Genomic DNA, 18,507 nt, shown 5'->3' with positions numbered 1-18,507 from the left:
CCAATAGTATGTCGTTTCTTGTTGAAATTGTCTTGGATAGATTCCGTGATGTGCAGTAGTTGTAACTCAGCCGATAGCTTCGCCTGGAAGCCAAACTGCTCCGGTCGGATGATGTTGTGTGACACAAGGATGTCCAGCATGCGTTCCAGTAGGACACGTTCCAGGACCTTTCCCAGCGTCGGCAGTAAACTTATGGGTCTGTAGCTGTCAGGGTGTGAGAGATCCTTGCCCGGTTTTGGTATTGGCACTATTCTGGCAATCTTCCATGCCTCTGGGAAGTATCCAGTCCTGAGGCAGCTGTTCACTATCCGGGTGAGAAGCACAACAGGCTTTCTCGGGAGGTGTTTCAATTCCGTATTGCTGATTCTATCTGCTCCAGGTGAGGTGTGTTTGCTATACTTGATAATCCTCCGAATTTCCTCCGGCGTTGTCAGCCGGGGCATAGTGTTGATCGGGGCGTCCCGAATAGCTTCCCATTCCGCCGCTGTGTCCTCCTCTGCACGGTGGAGTGCATCATCTCCATCCTCCGTGGGGGGCGTAGTCATCTGTTGTTGGTATGTATCCGCATACAGCTCCGCCTGCGCCAGTGAGTCGTACAAGAGGCCATGAGGTCCTCGAATTGCCCTTTTGGGGGGCTGTTGCTGTCTGAGACTTTTAACTATTCGCCATTCATCTTTGGTGCGTAATAGAAAGTTGTCCATTTTGAGTTCCCACGTGTGTTGCTTCCAGTCCTGAACCTTCCGCCGGAGTTCTAGGGTTAGTCTGTGAGTCTCCCGTCTATCATCCGGATGGCGGTAACGGACCCATCGTTTCCGAAATCGATTGCGCCTTGTCTTAAGTTCCTGCAGTGGTGGTGGAAACTCGTCATAATTGACTTCTGGTTGCAGGTGCTCCATGAGTGCTCGTTGTTTCGCATTGTTAATCTTCTTCGTGAGTACTGCGACTACCACATCAATCGCTTCTCTGGTAGTAACAACCTGGGTTGGTCGCACATTGTTGTTGAGGTACGCTTGGAACTGCTGCCAGTCGTAAGTTCTTGTCGTCGGCAGTGGGAGTTGCAAAGTAGCCCTCTCTATGAGTCCTAACACCGGTCTGTGGTCCGACGAAAGATCATCCAGCGTCCGCAGTTGGAGATTCGGGTTGATGTTCTTGATTATGGCGATGTCTAGAACATCAGGGTCTTGTGTCTGGACGTAAGGTATCCTCGTCGGTTCCCGTGGTCCATGGACGGAAACATGTAAATTCTCAGCCAGTGCAAACAACATATGTCCTTTTGGGTTAGTCTTACGGGAATTCCAGGCAACATGTTTACTATTAAGATCCCCTCCAAGGAGGATCTTGTCGTAACCCTCTGTAACGGCGTAAAGATCTTCGGGGTGGAGAGGCTTCTTTGGGCTAAGGTAAGCCGCAATACAGGTAATGTTTCCGAGTGTCGTGTGGATTATTACTGCCGTGGCCTCTAAAGTCTGGAGTTGGGGTAAACGTTCTTGGTTGTGACGAATGCATTTTTTGATCAGAACTGCGGTCCCACCACCCCGTTGGTCCCGTCTGTCCGTCCGGTAGATGTGCATGTTCCTCAAGCGGAGGTCGGTTGACTCGCGGAGATGTGTTTCGGAGACAAATGCTACGTCTATCTTGTGGCGATGTAAGAAGTCCTTGAATTCTATTTTCTTCAGTTTCAGGCCGTTGGCATTCCAAATGCAGAAGTTAAGATTCCTCGTGTGATGCCGTCTATCCATTTAGGGTGTTTGAAAAGCTGTCAGTACGCTTTCGATAAGCGAGAGGATAGACGTCAGCTTCTGCTGGAGGGCGGTGAGTAGTTGAAGAATATCTGTTAACGCTGGTGTAAAGGTGGTCGACCAGGCAGATGATGTCTCCACTGGTGTTGGCGTCGGTGGATGGGCATGTATTGCTTCGGAGTACGAGCGCTGTTGTCTTGTCTGTCGTAGTCACTCTGGGTGCCGGTTGTGGTCGAGAGGCGATTGTTTCCAAAGGGAGAGGTGCCGCTTGTTGTTGGGTGGCCGGAATCGCTGCCATGGCCGAGTTCTTAGCAATTATAGGCCGTTGTGGGGTCGACTTCTTTGGTGTCCTTCTAGTATATTTCCGTAGGAGTTCTTGAAATTTGGGGCAGCCACGGAAGGTCGCTGGATGTTCTTGGTCACAATTGGCGCACTTTGGGGGCGCCGTCCTAGGATGGGTACAATTCGATGATTTATGGGATCCACCGCAGCGGACGCAGCGTGCTGGCATTCTGCAGTAGTTCGCTGTATGCTCGAAACGTTGACAATGTCGGCACTGGACTGGTCCTTCTTTACTATTATAGGTTTCTATTATCACTCGTGTGTAGAGCAGGTATTTGACATCATAGATCTTGTCACTGTCTTTTCCGGATGGGAGGGTGACTCGGTACACAGTTTGCGGTATCAATTGTTTCGTCTTCTCGTCGCGTTCCTTAAATTGGTAGACTTGTAGCACTTTGAAGCCTTTTTCCTTGAGGGCAAAGGAAAGTTGTTCTTCGGTAACTTCCGCCGGAAGGCGTTTGACAACTACTTTCAGTTCCCTGTCGTCTGGTGCTTGATGCGTAAAATAGGAGAAGCTGTGGTTCGTGAAGAATTTTATTGCACGCCTTTGGTCTTCGAAGGGCTCAAAGTGGTATTTGATGCGGTCCTTTTGGTATATAGCTTTAAGGTTGCCCTCTAGAAGTCCGTTGAGCGTTTCATTGAGGTGAACGTAATCCTTTGTGTAATAAATTGTGACTGGGGGCACTTTGCGAAGCACATTCTTGTCTCTGTCCACGGCTTCTGCGGCATTAGAAGTCTGTGCCTGCGGTTTGTTGGTGGTTGATGGAGGCGCAGCTTGAGGTGCCAGTGGCGCGAATCGGTTCGTTGTGGGGATGGTCTCCGTTCGTCTCTTAGCCGGGTGGGCTAAGTCCTTGGCTAATGCGTTGCTTCTGCGCCGTTTGTTGTATACGAGCGTAAAGTCCCCCTCTGCGTGTGGGGAGTCGTTGCCGTTTTCTGCTGGAAAGGCCGCTGCCATCTCCGCGTCGTCGACCGTTTGGTGGGAGTGCTGTGATTCGACATCTGAGTCCACAGATGGAGATGCCAAACAGGTGTCGTTATCCTGCTCTTGCGTGTCCCGTGAATAGCGGATAAGGCGTTGTATGTCCTTCAGCGTTTCTTTGTCCTCCTCCCGACATATATCGAGTCTTCTGGCGTAGTCCTGGCGGTCGTCTTCATTGCTGCGTCCGTCGTGATGTGACGTATGACCGACGTCCGAATACGGTTTCGTCGTGTGGTGTGTAGTCTTCTGCGATCGAATAGCGCCTGTCGATCGTCGTTCTATCCTGTCATGAACCGGTGCCGTAGCCTGGGTCGTCAACCTGGGATCCGTCCAGTGTGGAGCGGCCGCTGGAACGTCCGGCGGGCCAGGCCCAACCGACCGACCAGCGGCCGACTCCGGCTCGTCCGAGGCGGCTGCCCCGGCCGCGCGGGCATCGCCCTCGCTCGTCGGCATCGCGAACTCGACTGAACCACGTCGAGATGTGCAGTGCTTCCGCTGCCAGCAGATTGGCCACGTGGCTAAATACTGCCGGCGCAACCAAGTTGCGTGCATGATGTGCGCGGAGCCGCACGACACCCGCGACTGCACAAAGCCGCGCGACGTAGCGCCGAAGTGCGCAAACTGCGGAGGAAAGTCTGGCGTTTCGGCGCGGGCCCGCCCGTTGCCGGCGCGCCGTAAGGCACGGAAGCTCGCACTGGGGCGTATCGCTTTGCAGCCGGGTGTGCAGCGGCAGTCCTCACAGGGGAAGTGATGCGTCTCTTATAGCCTCTCCTTCCCAAGTGGCTCTTTCCGCCTTCCCGTGGTGCCAGACGTTAAGGTCGGCATTCTGCCTTGCGACAAAAGGGAGAGCTGCGACCCAACCCGATGCGAAAGCGAAGGGTGCGTGGCACAGGGGGAGCTGTGTCGAGGGACCGAACACCAGTCCCTTTCTGTTCGCAGGGCACAGTCCAGCAGGTGCTCTGCATGCCGGCGATCTCGTTTGTCGGCGTGGGATCGCGGCGCGAGTCGGCAAGGGTGCTTCGCCGCGCCCCTGGGTAACCGGGGCGTGTTCTGCCAAACCCAGGAGGTGGTGACATCGCCTGGGCCACTTTAGATGGGTCCAGGCCGCTGAACGTCTGGGGGACCGGCCCGCCACCTGTGTAGGAGTGGGTCCTTGGCCGAGAGGTGGAAACTCGGGCAAGTAGGCGGCGAAGGGCGAGAGGTGCATCCGCCTCTCTGGAGTGCGGGGTGCAGTTGCCGAGGAGCATCGCGTGAAATCGTCGATGACGGAGACACTGAGGGGGACCAGTGCACTGGTGACGGTGCGCTGAACCCAGCAGCTCGGAAGTGTCCTTGACCTAGGGGCGAGGTTGGTGGGTGAGCTGCAGAAGTCCCCCCCCCCCCCCATTCCAGAGGAGCCGGTCCGGGGTAAGAGACGGGCTCCCACCCCATTTTTTTTCACTCGTCAATCAATATGGCTACAACTGAGACGAGTGAATCGAGTGCGCTCAAGCGAGCATCTGCGGTGCTTGATCCCTCTCCACAGGACGAGACGGGACTGGCAGAAGACGAAACCGTCACACAGAGACATGCACGTGTCACGCTGCTCTTGGAGCAAAACATTAAGAATGGGAAGATAAGTCAGGCGGCATTGTCTATTATTAAGAACGAGCTGGCTGCATGGGCCATCGCCCACGCCAAGCTTGAAGGCCGCGTAGAGGAGCTAGAAAAGGAGAATGAAAGATTACGAAGGCAACCAACAAAGACTTGGGCTGGAGTGGTCGCGCAAGCACCGCCAAAGCCACAAACCACGAAAGAAACGATCGCCAAGGTGACCAAACGGTCAGATACGGCGGTCTTCCTCAGAACCCTACCAGGCCAAGACACGAGCGTTAAAAAAATACAAGAACTGCTAACCAAAAGTATTGATCCAGCAAAAGATAAAATTAGAATAAATAAGGTTAAACCTAGTAGAAACTCAGTGATTGTGGAGGTGGCTACAGAAGAAGACAAAGAAAAATTGTTAAAGAATCCCAAGCTGAACTCGGTGGTCAAGTGTGAACCGCCGAGAAAAAGGAACCCGCTGGTCATCCTATACGATGTACCAGCAACAATGACAAACGAGGAACTGTACCTGAGCATAAAGGACCAAAACTTTGACCAAATGAATGAAAATGAATTTAAGGATTCTTTTAAATTGAGATTTAAAACGGGACCTCGGGACCGTGATGTTGTACATCACGTCGCCGAGGTCACAGCACCTATGTGGAAGCAGATTATAACAATGGGCAGACTGTATGTTGGCTTCCATGCCATTAATATTAGGGATTACCTTGTGGTACCTCGTTGCCATAATTGTGGATACTTGGACCACATTCTAAGGCACTACACCAGGGGGTCGGCTTGCTCCAGGTGCGGCGAAGATGGTCACTCACGAAAAGAATGTAAAGCCGCAAGTGTATGCATTCCTTGCAAAAGACGTGGGAAGAAAAGCTGCGAAGCCCCAGGACGAAACTGCCCTACATACCGCATGCTCGAGCAGAGACTAATATCTAGAATGGACTATGGCTGAGTACATCAAACAGAACAGGACGCCAAAGCGAAAATCCCCTAGCAAAAGGAGGAGGGATGCCATTAGGGCAAATAGGTTTAAAGAATTCATAAAGTGTCTTTCGAGAGATCCGATACCTGAGACAGTTGACAAAAGTATCCAAACAGATCCACCGAAAATCGATAAATGTATCCAGATGGAAACTACCCCTATGGCTACTCCCTCCTCTCTCAGCAGGGAAGTGAAGCCGACAAAACACCAGCAACGGCAAATGCATCCTGTGCCTGAGGTCCCAGCAAATGAAAGTAACCATAAAGAACAAAAGCCTGTGCAAGAGAGCACAATAACAAGCTCTCTAGACACCCCAGTGGTAAGACTACCACCAGTAGATCCGGTACGGATATACCCAAATTTAGAATTTACAATGCAGCTGGCGAGATTGGAGCAGCCGGCTACCTTGACCACTGCCTTAAGACATGTGGTCCGCGTAGGACCTTCTCAGTAATGGAGGCTGTAGACAGAATACAGCTTAAGTCAGTGAATCTCCCCACCGACTTCGGAGCCCTGCGAGACTTACTAAAGAAAGTGTTCGAGAGAAGAGGAGAAAAATTTGACCTAAATGACATTTACGAACAGTCAGTTTTGGCTAATGGACGTATTACGTATGACTGGAACAAGACATGGCCAGAAGACCACATACATACATACTTTCCGTAGATGACAAAAATTACCATTGGCCAACTCAATACGCATAACAGTCGACTTGTAATGCAGGAGCTGCGAAAGGAAGTGGAGGAGAGGAGGCTGGATGTGCTCTGTCTACAAGAGCCGCACTCCCTGGCTGGAAAAATTGCATTTGCAGCCACGACGTGGCAGGTCATCAGCCAAGGAGATAATCCGAAAGCGGCAATAATAATCACGAACAAAGCCCTGAAAGTAACTACACTATCACAGTTCACTAGTAGTCACTGCAATGTCGTGGAGCTGCTATCTCCCAGTGAAACAATAATATTAATTAATATGTACTTTCAGTACGGAGATAACATTGAAACACATCTTGACCATCTAACTACAGTAACTACGGCATTGCAAGGACGAAGGATGATAATCACTGCTGATATCAATGCAAAATCCCCCCTGTGGCACAGCGGCACAAGGGATACCAACGGAGAGAAAGTAGAGGATTTTATCATGGCATCACAACTAGTGATAGCTAACAAGCCTGGTAATCCTCCAACCTATGTAGGGGGAGGAGGACCAGGCACGAACATTGATATAACTATGGCCACCCCCAATGCAATTAACACAATACAAGAGTGGAAAGTAGAAGAAAACGCCACTACAAGTGACCACAACCTAATCAGTTCATTGTGGGTAGAGGAGGGTTCCGCTGGGCCAAGGGGTGGGAGATGCAGTTTAATTACAGAAGGGCCGATTGGGAACGACTAGCAAGGGAGTGCGTCATTCCTGGCTTGCCAGAAGGTGGCGTAGACTTTGACATAGACGTAAACGACCGAGCAGAAGAACTGACCAATGCAATAACTAGCGCGGTGAAAGCTGCCGTACCGATCAGGAGGAAGGCCATGGCAGCCTCTCCATCACCATGGTCGCCCGAACTTGAGGATATGCGCCGGTCTGTTGGAAGGTTGAGAAGATATTACCAGCGCAGTGTCGTCTGGCCGGAACGGCAAAGATTCCTGATGCAGTATTGGGAGGCTAAAATTCGTTTTCAGAAAGAACTCCAGGCTGTTAGAATACAAAGTTGGGAAAATTTCGTCCAGAGCCAATTGGCATTGGACCCCTGGGGTACACCGTATAAATTAGTACGAGAAAAGATCCGCTCTCCACTGGAATTATCAATAGTCAGGCACGGGGACAGGATGATGGAATCCTGGCAGGAAACTGCTGAGGTCCTCCTCCGGTCCCTGCTGCCTGATGATAGCGCGGATGGGGAATCCGATCAGCAACAACAAATAAGACAAGAAAACCTCAATGAATACACCAACAACACGGCAGTCTACCCTTTCTCGGAGGAAGAGGTGGCTGCCCACATAAAATCACTTAAAAGGGGTAAAGCTCCCGGGCCAGACGGCATTGTAGCTGAGGTGGTGCAATTCCTAGCTCCCCAGCTAACTGCACCACTCACTCACCTATACAACGAATGTCTGATGCAACAGAAAATTCCAAGGATGTGGAAGTCTGCGAATGTAGTCATCATTCGGAAAGGGTTAGACAAAGATCCAACAAATGTAAAATCCTACAGACCAATCTGTTTGATTAACATACTAGGAAAAATATTAGAAAAGCTACTAGCCGACAGACTGGCTGCACACAGAGTGCTGCGTGGGGTGAGCGACAGGCAGTTCGGCTTCAGGCCCGGGCGGTCGACATCTGATGCAATCGCCCTGGCCGCTGAGGTCTGTGGCTCTACCCCACATAAGTACGTGGTGGGCATCATGGTTGACATCAGTGGAGCCTTCGATAACCTGTGGTGGCCTTCGCTCTTCTCCTGCTTGTGGGAGAAGGAGTGCCCAGGGCCGCTATATGGTTGTCTGAGGAGCTATTGCGAGGAACGGGAGGTCTGGCTATCATCTTCTAGCAAGAGGATTGGAAAATCTGTAACAAAGGGTTGTCCTCAGGGTTCCGTGCTAGAGCCCCTGTTTTGGGACATCCACATGGAGCCTTTACTAGACACCCTACAGCAAAGTGAAGAAGTGCTAGAGGTGATAGCCTATGCAGATGACCTCCTCCTGTTGGTCGGTGGCCGTAGCCGTGAAGACATTGAACCTAAAATAGAGAGTGCCCTAAACAAGTTACAACTATGGTGCCAAAATACCAAAATGACGGTGTCACCAAGTAAGTCCACCTACTTGCTATTGAAGGGACAACTAATCCGTAACCCGACTGTACGAATCGACCGCTCGCCGGTTCTACGGAGACGTGACGCGCAATACTTGGGCATCATCATTGATGAGAAGTGGAATTTTGGGAAACACACAGAAACTGTAACCCATAAAGCCCTCCAAACACTGAACAACCTCATATCCATAGGACATCAAAGATTTCATCTTCCACCTCATCTTATAAAACTTTATCACAGCAGCATATTAACATCGATAGTGGGTTCCGGCTCGGGAGTCTGGGCACACAGGCTCACGAGGGTGGTGCCCGCCATGACAGTAAGAAGGGTTCAGAGGAATATGATTCTTAGATCGGTAGGGGCTTACAGAACAACACCAGGGGGAGCACTACTAGTCATAATGGGGCTTTGCCCCTTGGACATCAAAATCAGGGAGCAAAATCAAGAGCTGTGGGACGCAGATGACACAGGGCGCAGGACACATGAGTTGATACCAAGCATCAGGGAACGGCTGAGAATGAAGTACTTTGAACCCACCAGAGGACTAATCCATTTTCTTACTGGACATGGACCTTACCCGGCATACTTATGTCGGTTCGGGAAAAAGGCTACACCCGCGTGTGAATGTGGTGAACCGGAGGGCACTCCCGATCATGTGATTTACGAGTGCCCCCTCTTCAATGATGTTGCTTCTACATTACGTGACCAACTACCAGACCATGACACTTACCATCTGATAAGACAAGAAGACACCTTCCAAACACTGAACAGACTTGCTAACGAGGTATCACAGAAAGTGTTGAGAGAACATTTGAGGGAACAAAACTAAGAAGCACAGATTACGACAAACACGTGCCCTTTTCCCATACTGCCTGTGCGTGGATAGGCCGACCCTTCAATCTGGAATCCGCCACGTACGGGATTAGGGGGAATGGGGACTAAAAATAACCTGGATTTGACAATACACTGGAGATGACGTAGGTTAGAACTAGTTAGTAGGAATTAGACCAGAAATCTAGATTTAGGAACCTGCAGCGATTAACATCCTGGCCTGCCCAGTGTCAGGGGCACGCCCATTGGGATTAGCTCGATGGGCAAGGCAATAAAGTAGGTTTGTACATTGCTGACACATCTGTGACGCTGCAGGAAGTAGAATGTAGGATTAGCTTAAAACATCTTAGGCGTTAAAATAAATAAATATAGCTGCCCATTGAAAGTAGATTGTAGCTGTAGCTCACAACTCATTATATTGTAATTAGCTGCTAATTGTAGCTAACAGTAGCAAGTAAGACCCACTAATCAGATAAGGAGGTGAGTTGAGATGTATAAATATTATTGTTGATGGTAAATAAAGATTAAAAAAAAAACTGCGGAGGAAAGCACGTCGCGAGATTTCGTGGCTGCAGTTACATTGCTAACTGGGTTCGCGGAGGCAACAAGAAGAGAAAGAGGAAGCGACGTAGAAACCGTTCCGACCGCGGGCCAGCGCCTGCGGCAGGGACAGACCAGCAGCAGCAGGGGGCCCCTCCGCCCCCCGAAAGACGCCACCATGATGACGCTGTGCCGCACAACAAGCTTCGTGCGGCCACAGAAGCCGCAGTAGCGGACCTCAAAGCCGCATTCGCGGCAGAGAGGACCGCCCTACGAGACGAGTTGGCCGCGGCTCATCGGGAAATCCAGCGGCTGCGGGCTGAAGTGGCTTCTGCCGCCAAAGCCCTGCGGCTCACCCCACCTGCTCCAACCCCACCGGGGCGGGAGCCCACAGAAGAAATGGACGAAATGGAAACGGACCCAGATCCAGCACCGCCACCTCCCAAGAAGAAGATGGCGATGCGGATCTCCAAGGACCTGGAAGGGTTGCTTGCATTGGCCGCCTCCGAAAAGGTTGAGGCAGCCACCAAGGAAAACGCAGCCCCGGTCTCCGTCAGAGAACAGAAGAAGGCTGTTTCACGACAGCCAACAGTCGTCCAGACCGTACCACGAGACGCCGGGGACGATCTCGCCATCCTCCTAGAGGGGGGGAGTTCGTTCGCCGAGCCACAACGCAGTCGGCGCGTTGGGGCCAGAGAAGCCAAGAAGAAGTCGATATCCGAACCTATCCCAATCTCAGTTCAATCCACACCCTAAATCATACCAGAATTATCCTTCCAACACAATCCTACCAACATCCAAAGAAACACCATTCACGATTCTCCTAAACCCATCATTTCGAAACCCTTATTTTCCTACAGAAGGTATGGGCTCGAGCAGTCCCGGTCCTTCGAATCACAAACGAGGGATACAGATATCCCATCCGACACTCCACTCCGCCCGGACGGGTTGGCTCGCGCCGGACCGTTGTTACGCGGGCTGGATGGTATGATGCGGCGTCGGTCCGGAGGCGGTGGTCTGCGTCCTGCAGCACGGCGTTTCTCTCTCCGTGGGGTGACTGTGTGCCAATCATAATCGTTAACAGAGGCTTTTCTGTTAGTAGCACTCCCTGCCTGAGCGGAAACGGAGTGACTGACTGGGGCCACTCGACGTAACCGTCGGCAGCGCAGAGGGAATGCGCGTGTACGTCTGCAGTAGAGAGCCTGTATAGGGAGAGAGTGGCCAACCGGACGATACGGCGGCCATTTTTCTGCCAAACTGCGGACGGGACTTTTGATGGCCAGTAGTGGAGTACACACTCAGCGAATCAAAAGCACAAGACAATATGGCGAAATCATTCGTTAAATGCCTTTCTTTACAGCTATAATATACTCATAGTAGCCTACTACATACAGCACAGGAAAATTTGATACAGTGGCTGTAAAAATTATTCGTTACTTGCATTTATCTCCTTTAAAGCTCGTTTACTAGACATACTGCAATGAAAGTAACGTAAATAGAAAAAATATAGTGTATAGCATATGTTTTGTATCGGAAGTGCATAACGCTAAAGATTTAACGTACCTGTATGACGTCAGATGAATGAAAGTCGTAAGCAGTTGCTTTCTTGTGACATGCAAAAAGTGTGAGCGTATTAGTACTTCTTGTCACGTCTTCAAACTATTTGCGTGTCCCAAATAAACAACTGCTTACGACTTTACTGAATACCTCTCGTAGATAACAAACGAAAAAGATTACAAAAATCGGGTAATGTTAAATGTAGGCTACTGTAATAACGACCAAATATAACAAGAAAACTACCGTATCCCTTCTACCCCACAGTAAGTAGGCCTATTAAAAACTATCTTCAAGAGTTGGTTGGTTGGTTGTTTCGGGGAAGGAGACCAGACAGCGAGGTCATCGATCTCATCGGATTAGGGAAGGACGGGGAAGGAAGTCGGCCGTGCCCTTTGTAAGGAACCATCCCGGCATTTGCCTGGAGCGATTTAGGGAAATCACGGAAAGCCTAAATCAGGATGGCCGGACGCGGGATTGAACCGTCGTCCTCCCGAATGCGAGTCCAGTGTCTAACCACTGCGCCACCTCGCTCTATCTTCGAGAGTACCTACAATTATTTACTACGAATAATGTTTCACTAACCACGACAACTGCGGAAAACGTGCTAACATCTTGCCTGCGTCAACAGTCAGGCAATAATACTGAAACCAAAATAATGCCTAGTGTTCTGATTCTGGACGAAATAAAGTTTCACGCTATAAAGTCGAGTGAGCATGGCACAATTATTACAGGAACTTTCCGTTTCCAGCAAGGACTGTCAGATATTGGCTTCAGAAAAGCTTATGATGCTACCAGTATGCACGAACTGTTAAAGAAATAACAGCTTAAAAATGCAGTAAATTGTAATAGGCCTACCTGTTTTGCGTGACTGAAAATATTTAAAAAAACTGACATCTTACAATCAGAGTTTTCTGGCCAAAGTGAAGAACCACACTTTTTATAGGCGTAACTGAATATTTCGGTTAATATATACCATTAAGAAAGTTGTACCTGGACTTTATTACAAGAGTTACTCATTCCTTCCTGGCATCGTTTACGAACGTCTGCAGAGTGAATTACAGATGTCAAAAACAATACTGTACAATTACTAACGTGTTTACTTCAAACATGTAGGCCTACCGACTTCATCACAAATAGCTTCATTATTTCAACTCGTATTTGAGATCGCAGACGCTAATTACGTTCTAAAACGATAAACTAAATCGAACGTGCATGCGCAACGCATAACAGGTCTCTCAATAATTCAAATACCTATTAATCGTTTCCAAAAGTCCTCTGAACTTCAGTTCAACTCAAAAGCTAACATAGGAAGCGCGAGAGACGTTTGGCAGAAAATGGCACCAAAGCTAATCAACCAATCACGGGCAACTTCACCTATGGCCACTCTCTCCCTATACAGGCTCTCTAGCCTGCAGCAGCCGAACGACGTGGCCAGCGCACGCCACTGGGTACAGAGGCCGGCGCAAGCAACGGCGAGCCGCGGCTTTTACCAGACTCTGCACCTCTGGCCGGAGCGACGCGTTCGGCGGCAGGCGTCGGCAGCGTGCTGCCTTCATCTCCCGAACTGCGCTCGGCACTCGTGGCGACGCGGCTGACGTCGCAGAGCGTATCGACAGGGGGATGCCAGACTACCGCGGCGTGCGCACACACGGCTCGCACGACGCGGGGGCAGCAACCACCGCCGTCCTGGATGTCGCAGACACCTGCCCACTCACACAAGGCGAGGGCAAGGCAGCCTGTGAGCCCACCACGCTGCTGCGGGTCAGGACAGCCGCGTAGGTTAATCCTAAGTCCAGCTGGTCTGTCCTACTAGCTTCGGGGACCGGACTGGTCTGTGGCCATAGCCCCTCTCTATTATCTAAGGCTAGGCGGCCTGTGGTACTACCCGGGCCGCTGTCGCCTGGGGCTTTCGCCCAGCACTAACTAAGGACGAAGGGCCTGTCCTCCTAGCTTCGGGGGCCCTCGCCTGTGACCTCCCGCCGGCCGACCTCTCTGGGTGCCCCAGAGTGCCGGACACAGCATCGTGTCCCATACTCACTCTCCCCCGACCGGCATCGCCAGGGGTAGCGGATGCTGCGTTGCAGATCCGCAGATGGCCGCTTTCATCTTCAGCCGCGGGTCGCGTCGGCCGCAAAACTCGCACTCGAAAACGGGAGTCTTTTCCGGGTCGTGCAGCCTTCTGTATTGGAGGAGAAGGGCCGAGTGGTCCTTATACTCGCCAAAGGTTGGCCTGCCGGCAGCCTTGGTGACGAAGCAGATCCGGCAGCGGAAGACCTCCGTCGGCAGCGTCACCACCAGCTCCATCGTTCAAGTCGCGGACCTGAAACAGAAAAATAAACGCGACCGCTTCACGGTGTAGAAATCGGTCCATTTTAGCCCATGTTAAGTTTATAAGAACAGATTTTTTAGTCATTGAGGTAATACTTGGGAAGGAACGTAGGAGAGGTTCACAGTCGGTAAGGAGAAAATAGCCGCGAAGGTGTAGCTCTACGGCGGCTGCCGGACACCGGAGCATCACACTTCGGGCCGACGTAACTAAGAATTATCTCGGAAATATAAGATCTTGGGTTCTGGCCAAGATGGAGAGAGTCATAATCTTGTGTTTAGCCCCAGTGGAGACCCAGACGTAGCTGGCCGGGGGAAAAAAAGGAAGACGAGCAGAGTGGAAGGCTCATACGTCGCTACCAACTCTGCCGCCGGTGTCGACAGCAAAGGCTGGACACACAGGAGACCGGTCTGCATCTGCCTCCCTGCAGATCGCTGAACCTCGATCGAGGAAGGGCCAGATGGGGCCTGAGCATCTCGCAACCCTCAGTCATAATCGGGAGATAAAGAGGGAGGAAGTATTCAAGGCAGGGCAGGTCCGGCAGTAACACCGGCAGTTGCTACCCTCACAGCAAGGCCGGCCACGTTCCGGAGCCTGCTGCTGAGCCTTCGCCATATTCGGGTGCTGGAAGACCAGTGACTAAAGAAAGTACATCGCATATAAGTGTGTTTTTTATCCGACCTTGCCAGCATTAAGGTGATAAGAACAGATTTTTATTTATCGAGATAATTCTTAGTTACATTTTTACGAAGTATAAATTTAGGAAAAGAATATTCATGACTCTATACAATGCGAGTTTTACAGATTTAGTAAGTTTAGATAAAATTTAGAGAAACGGTTCTAACCGTACTTAAGTATTGTATTACTATTCTAGTTCGTGGGTTAAGCCCACTACTTAAATATTGAGAGACCGCGTTAGGCGCGGGTACTTACGTATGTCATCCTTAAGAGTATTACCGCGATAGGCGCGGCCTTACTTATGTCAGACCACGGTAAGTTGGACCTAATTTAGGGGCTATTTTATTTTTCCATTCTTCTCCGTGCCCTGACAGCACACTGCACATGCACGGCTGCCAGCGGCTGGTGCGCCACGCACGCAGGCGGGTCACACTCAGCAGGACTTCTCCCCTCTGTCCGCCTTGCGGCAGACGTCACTTGGGTGTCGTGGCAGGAGGGCGTTGCTTCCCACGCTGGCTGGAGACTGCCGGGCAGTAGGCACACGTTTGGCGCCGCCTAGCACCGCGCCAACCGAGGTGGGGGCCATATTCGGCGGACACCACGGAGGGAGGGGCACCAGGCAGCACCGCACGCACCGCTACTGACTCGGCACTGCTGCAGTGCGGCGCGAAGATGGTGTAGCGCCGCAGGTCCCGCGTCGTGGAGGAGAATCTCGACACCGACGTCACGAAGGCACCGACCTCGAAGTTCTCCGACGACTGCAGTCTCGAGGGTCTCGCAGCCTGACGTCAGAGCATGCCACAGCCTAGGGGGACACATACTGGCGGTAGCCAGTAATGTGTTCCATATAAATGTCGCGGGACCACTTGATGGTGTCAGAAACCATCAGCCGCCGCATCAGTTGGCAGTAGCGGCTAGCGATGCCTAGGTGCCGGAGCACTGCATCGTTCTGGCGGTCCCACGCCCCCAGACTGCCGACAACCAGGGCGTCGACAGTGACGGAAAAGCCGCGAGCGGCTAATCCTCGCGCAACGTCGGCGTACTTAATCCTCTTCAGTTGCCGAGCGTTGTCGAGTGCAATCCGCCTATTCTCGAAGGGGATTGTCACATCGACGATGGTCACAGTCTTCGCGGCCTCGTCAGTTATTACGAGGTCCGGACGCAGCCCACTGCTGTCCCCTATGACAGCTTGGTTGATCCTGATGTCAGGAACAGCAGTGTTTCCTCTTCTTGGCCGTCCAGCGACTGCTGCCGCGAGGCGGTTGAGGACCGCGTTGTGGCGATACTGCAGGGCTGCTGAGTGCACCATAGACGCGTTGATCACGTGTGGGAGCGTCTCATTGTTGTGGCCACAGCGTCGGCAGGCTTTGTTGTTGTTTGCCCGCCCATCGAAGCGGCGACAACCGTTCAGAGGCACGCCTCCGAGCCTGGCGCGGTGAATGAAGCGCCAGTCTGCGAAGCGAGTGTATTTGCCTCCCGCCATGAAGTGGTTGGACGCTGTGGACTCCCTGGTGCACTCGAATACCTTCCCCTGGTCAGGTTTTCTGAGTAGGAGGTTGGGCAGGCGCTGCCTCAGACACTCGCGGAGCGTCCGCGAGAGAAGACGTTTGGCGCCCCCTCCCATCCGGACATGTTCGACGCCAGTGTTGGCGGTGCGTCCCACGCTGCCATCATCGTGCTGCGGTCCATCGCCGCCATCTTCGAGGTGTCGTGTAGTCCCAGGCGCCGCCCCCTCCGTGGCCGGCTGCGTCACCCCTCCGATGCCGCCGTGTTCCGCGTCGTCAGCGATGGCGGGTCGGCCGTTGACCTCCACCTGCAACTCAGAGAGCAGTTCACTCCAGCGCCAGGTGACGCCACGCGGCGCTAGGCGCTAGGCGCGTCCACAGTGACTGGATGCCGCCTCCGTCACGTGCGAGGTGACCCTCAGTGCTGCCGCTCAGGTAGGTGGCCAAGTCGGGTCGACTCGGCTCCCTCCCCAGTCGGCGGCGCGCGGCCGTAGATAGAGTGGCCCAGGCGATGTCGCGGACGGTGGCGTCGTCGCAGTGCAGCATGCGGAAGCCGTGGACGATCGTCGAGATGACCGCAGCGTCCGCGAGCGGCGTCAGGCCGCATCCTCCCTCTCCCAGCGCGAGGTACAGCTGTTCAGTGGACGCACGCTGTGGAAGGAAGAGCCATGATTTGACAGCCGCTTTCACTGCCTTGTCGAGTGCATATAGCGGCCCCTTGCGTACCGCTCCGCCCCGCATGACAAAGTCAAGCCTAGGGAGGAGGAAGACACGCACAGCGTCAGTCTTCTGCCAGGGAGCCAGCAGGGAAGCGTCCAGGTGCTGCAAGTCACGTCGAATTGCCGCGATCGCATCCGTTGGCGTCTGCGAGACTTTGTACCCGGTGGGAACGCCAAGATGGAGGTAGGCGTCACCCGCACCGAGCACGGCTGGTTCTCCCCCTTGCAGGGCGAATACCGAGCCTAGTGTCTGCCGACGGCGGATGTGAAGCGTGGCACACTTCGACGGCTTGAAGGTAAGCCCGGCCCACGTCGCCGCCTCACCCACAACATTGAGGAGCGTCTGCATCGCCTCTGAATCCCGCGCCAGAAGCACGATATCGTCCGCATACGCCAGTGCACTCACACTGACGCCGCTAAGCGGAATACCACACTCATTTCTGAGCGAGGTTGCGGCGCGAAGTACCGGCTCGAGCGCGAGGTTAAAGACGATGGGCGACAGTGGACAGCCCTGCTTGACCCTCGCCTGGATCTCTATCTCCTCCGTTAGTCCGTCAGATGTACGGACGCGGGTGGAGCAACCATTGTACATATCGGCAATTAGCTGATGCAATTGCTCTGGCAGTCCCATCCTGCTCAGTACTCCAAGGAGGTGAGCGTGAGGCACTGAACCGAAGGCATTCGCCAGATCAAGCCAAGCAAAGCATGCTTGGCCTCCCCTGCGCCTTGCATCATCAATTGCCGTCTGCACAATGAAGTTGTGCTCGTAGCAGCCTTCAAACGTGCGGAAGCCCTTCTGTTCTGGGGAGAGCAGGTTCAAACGCTCTGCCCAGAGAGAAGTGCGGTCCGCAACGATTGCAGCAAAGAGATTAGAGATGGTAGAGCTCAATGCTAAAGGCCGCCAGTTTGTCACGTCCGAGACGTCCCGTTTCTTGTGGATGAGGACGGTAGTGGATATTTTCCACTGCACCTGAGTCTTCCGCTCATTCCAGCAGCGCGAGAAGATCTTAGCTAGCACGTGGCAGCCAGGATCCTCACGTCGCAAGTCCGAGTAGGTGACTCCGTCTGACCCAGGAGCAGTATTGCTCGCCTTCTGGAGCCGCTGTTGCACCTCTGAGGGGGTGATCGGCGGCAGGACCTCCTCGCTGACATCAGGAGGCGTGGTGGCGGCAAAGTCCGGGACAGCAGCTGGTGCATCTGAAACAGAAAAGTCAGATTTAGCATATACTTTCTTGAAGTGCTCCGTGAGCACGTTGCCATCGATTTGGCAGTACGGCGACGTCTCGCCAAGGACGCGCTGCATCGCCTTGCGCCGGTCCGCGCGGTACAGCTTCTGAATCTCAGACGCTGCATTCGCGTCGTACCGACGCTCGGCGGCCGCCGCGCGCCGTGCGCCACGTCCACCGCGCTGCCCACCGCGGCCGCGTGTAGGGGCAGGGGGAGGGGGATTCGCAGCAGCGTCGGCGCGGCCCTGGCCGCGGTGCGCTGCTGCTGGTGGCCCATCCTGTCGATCTCCGGCTGCCTGGCGTTGTGGCTTCGTCTCGGCGATCTCGGAGATGAAGTCCTCGACGACCGCGACGAATGCGTCCCACGGCTGGTCGTGGGCGCTCTCCAGGGCCGCCAGCCAGCACCGCTGCCTCTCCGTTAGCCGAGCGTCGGCTGGGGCAGGGGAGGGCGGAGCTGCCTCGGTTGCGCCCTGTACGGAGGGTACAGGAGGGTTGGTCAAGTTTGGTGGAGGACAGGAGTTTTGCGGCGGAAGGTTGGGAGTGGGACGGTTGTTACGGCGTCGGCATCTCCTCTTCTTGCTGCCATGTCTCGGAGATGCAGCTGCAGTCCCTCCGTTCACGTCGCGCCGCCCCGTCGTCTGCGTCGGTGGTGGTGCCGTGCTGCCATCTGGCGTG

The 18,507-nt window shown here is 53.1% G+C and overlaps 1 protein-coding gene across 1 annotated transcript; it reads right to left on the bottom strand.

Annotated features, from left to right (window-relative positions):
• Window positions 1-15,187: 15,187 nt before the first annotated feature.
• Window positions 15,188-17,909, bottom strand: LOC126471304 (uncharacterized). Its single transcript, XM_050099426.1, has 2 exons — window positions 16,296-17,909; window positions 15,188-16,195 (listed from the first exon to the last, which is right to left on the bottom strand). The coding sequence occupies exons 1-2, from the start codon at window positions 17,907-17,909 to the stop codon at window positions 15,188-15,190; spliced, it is 2,622 nt and encodes an 873-aa protein (XP_049955383.1).
• Between the last annotated feature and the right edge of the window lie 598 nt (window positions 17,910-18,507).

The sequence above is a fragment of the Schistocerca serialis genome, chromosome 3 (genome assembly GCF_023864345.2).
Source record: "Schistocerca serialis cubense isolate TAMUIC-IGC-003099 chromosome 3, iqSchSeri2.2, whole genome shotgun sequence".
NCBI lineage: Eukaryota > Metazoa > Arthropoda > Insecta > Orthoptera > Acrididae > Schistocerca > Schistocerca serialis.
This window is presented reverse-complemented; position numbering and strand designations above follow the sequence as displayed.

Excerpts from the sequence above, each read along its gene's own strand:
- LOC126471304 (XM_050099426.1), bottom strand. The coding sequence starts at position 17,909 with ATGCAGCGCGTCCTTGGCGAGACGTCGCCGTACTGCCAAATCGATGGC. Across the intron at positions 16,196-16,295 it reads GCAGCACTGAGGGTCACCTC|GTGGAGGTCAACGGCCGACC; the intron begins GCACGTGACGGA and ends TCTGAGTTGCAG.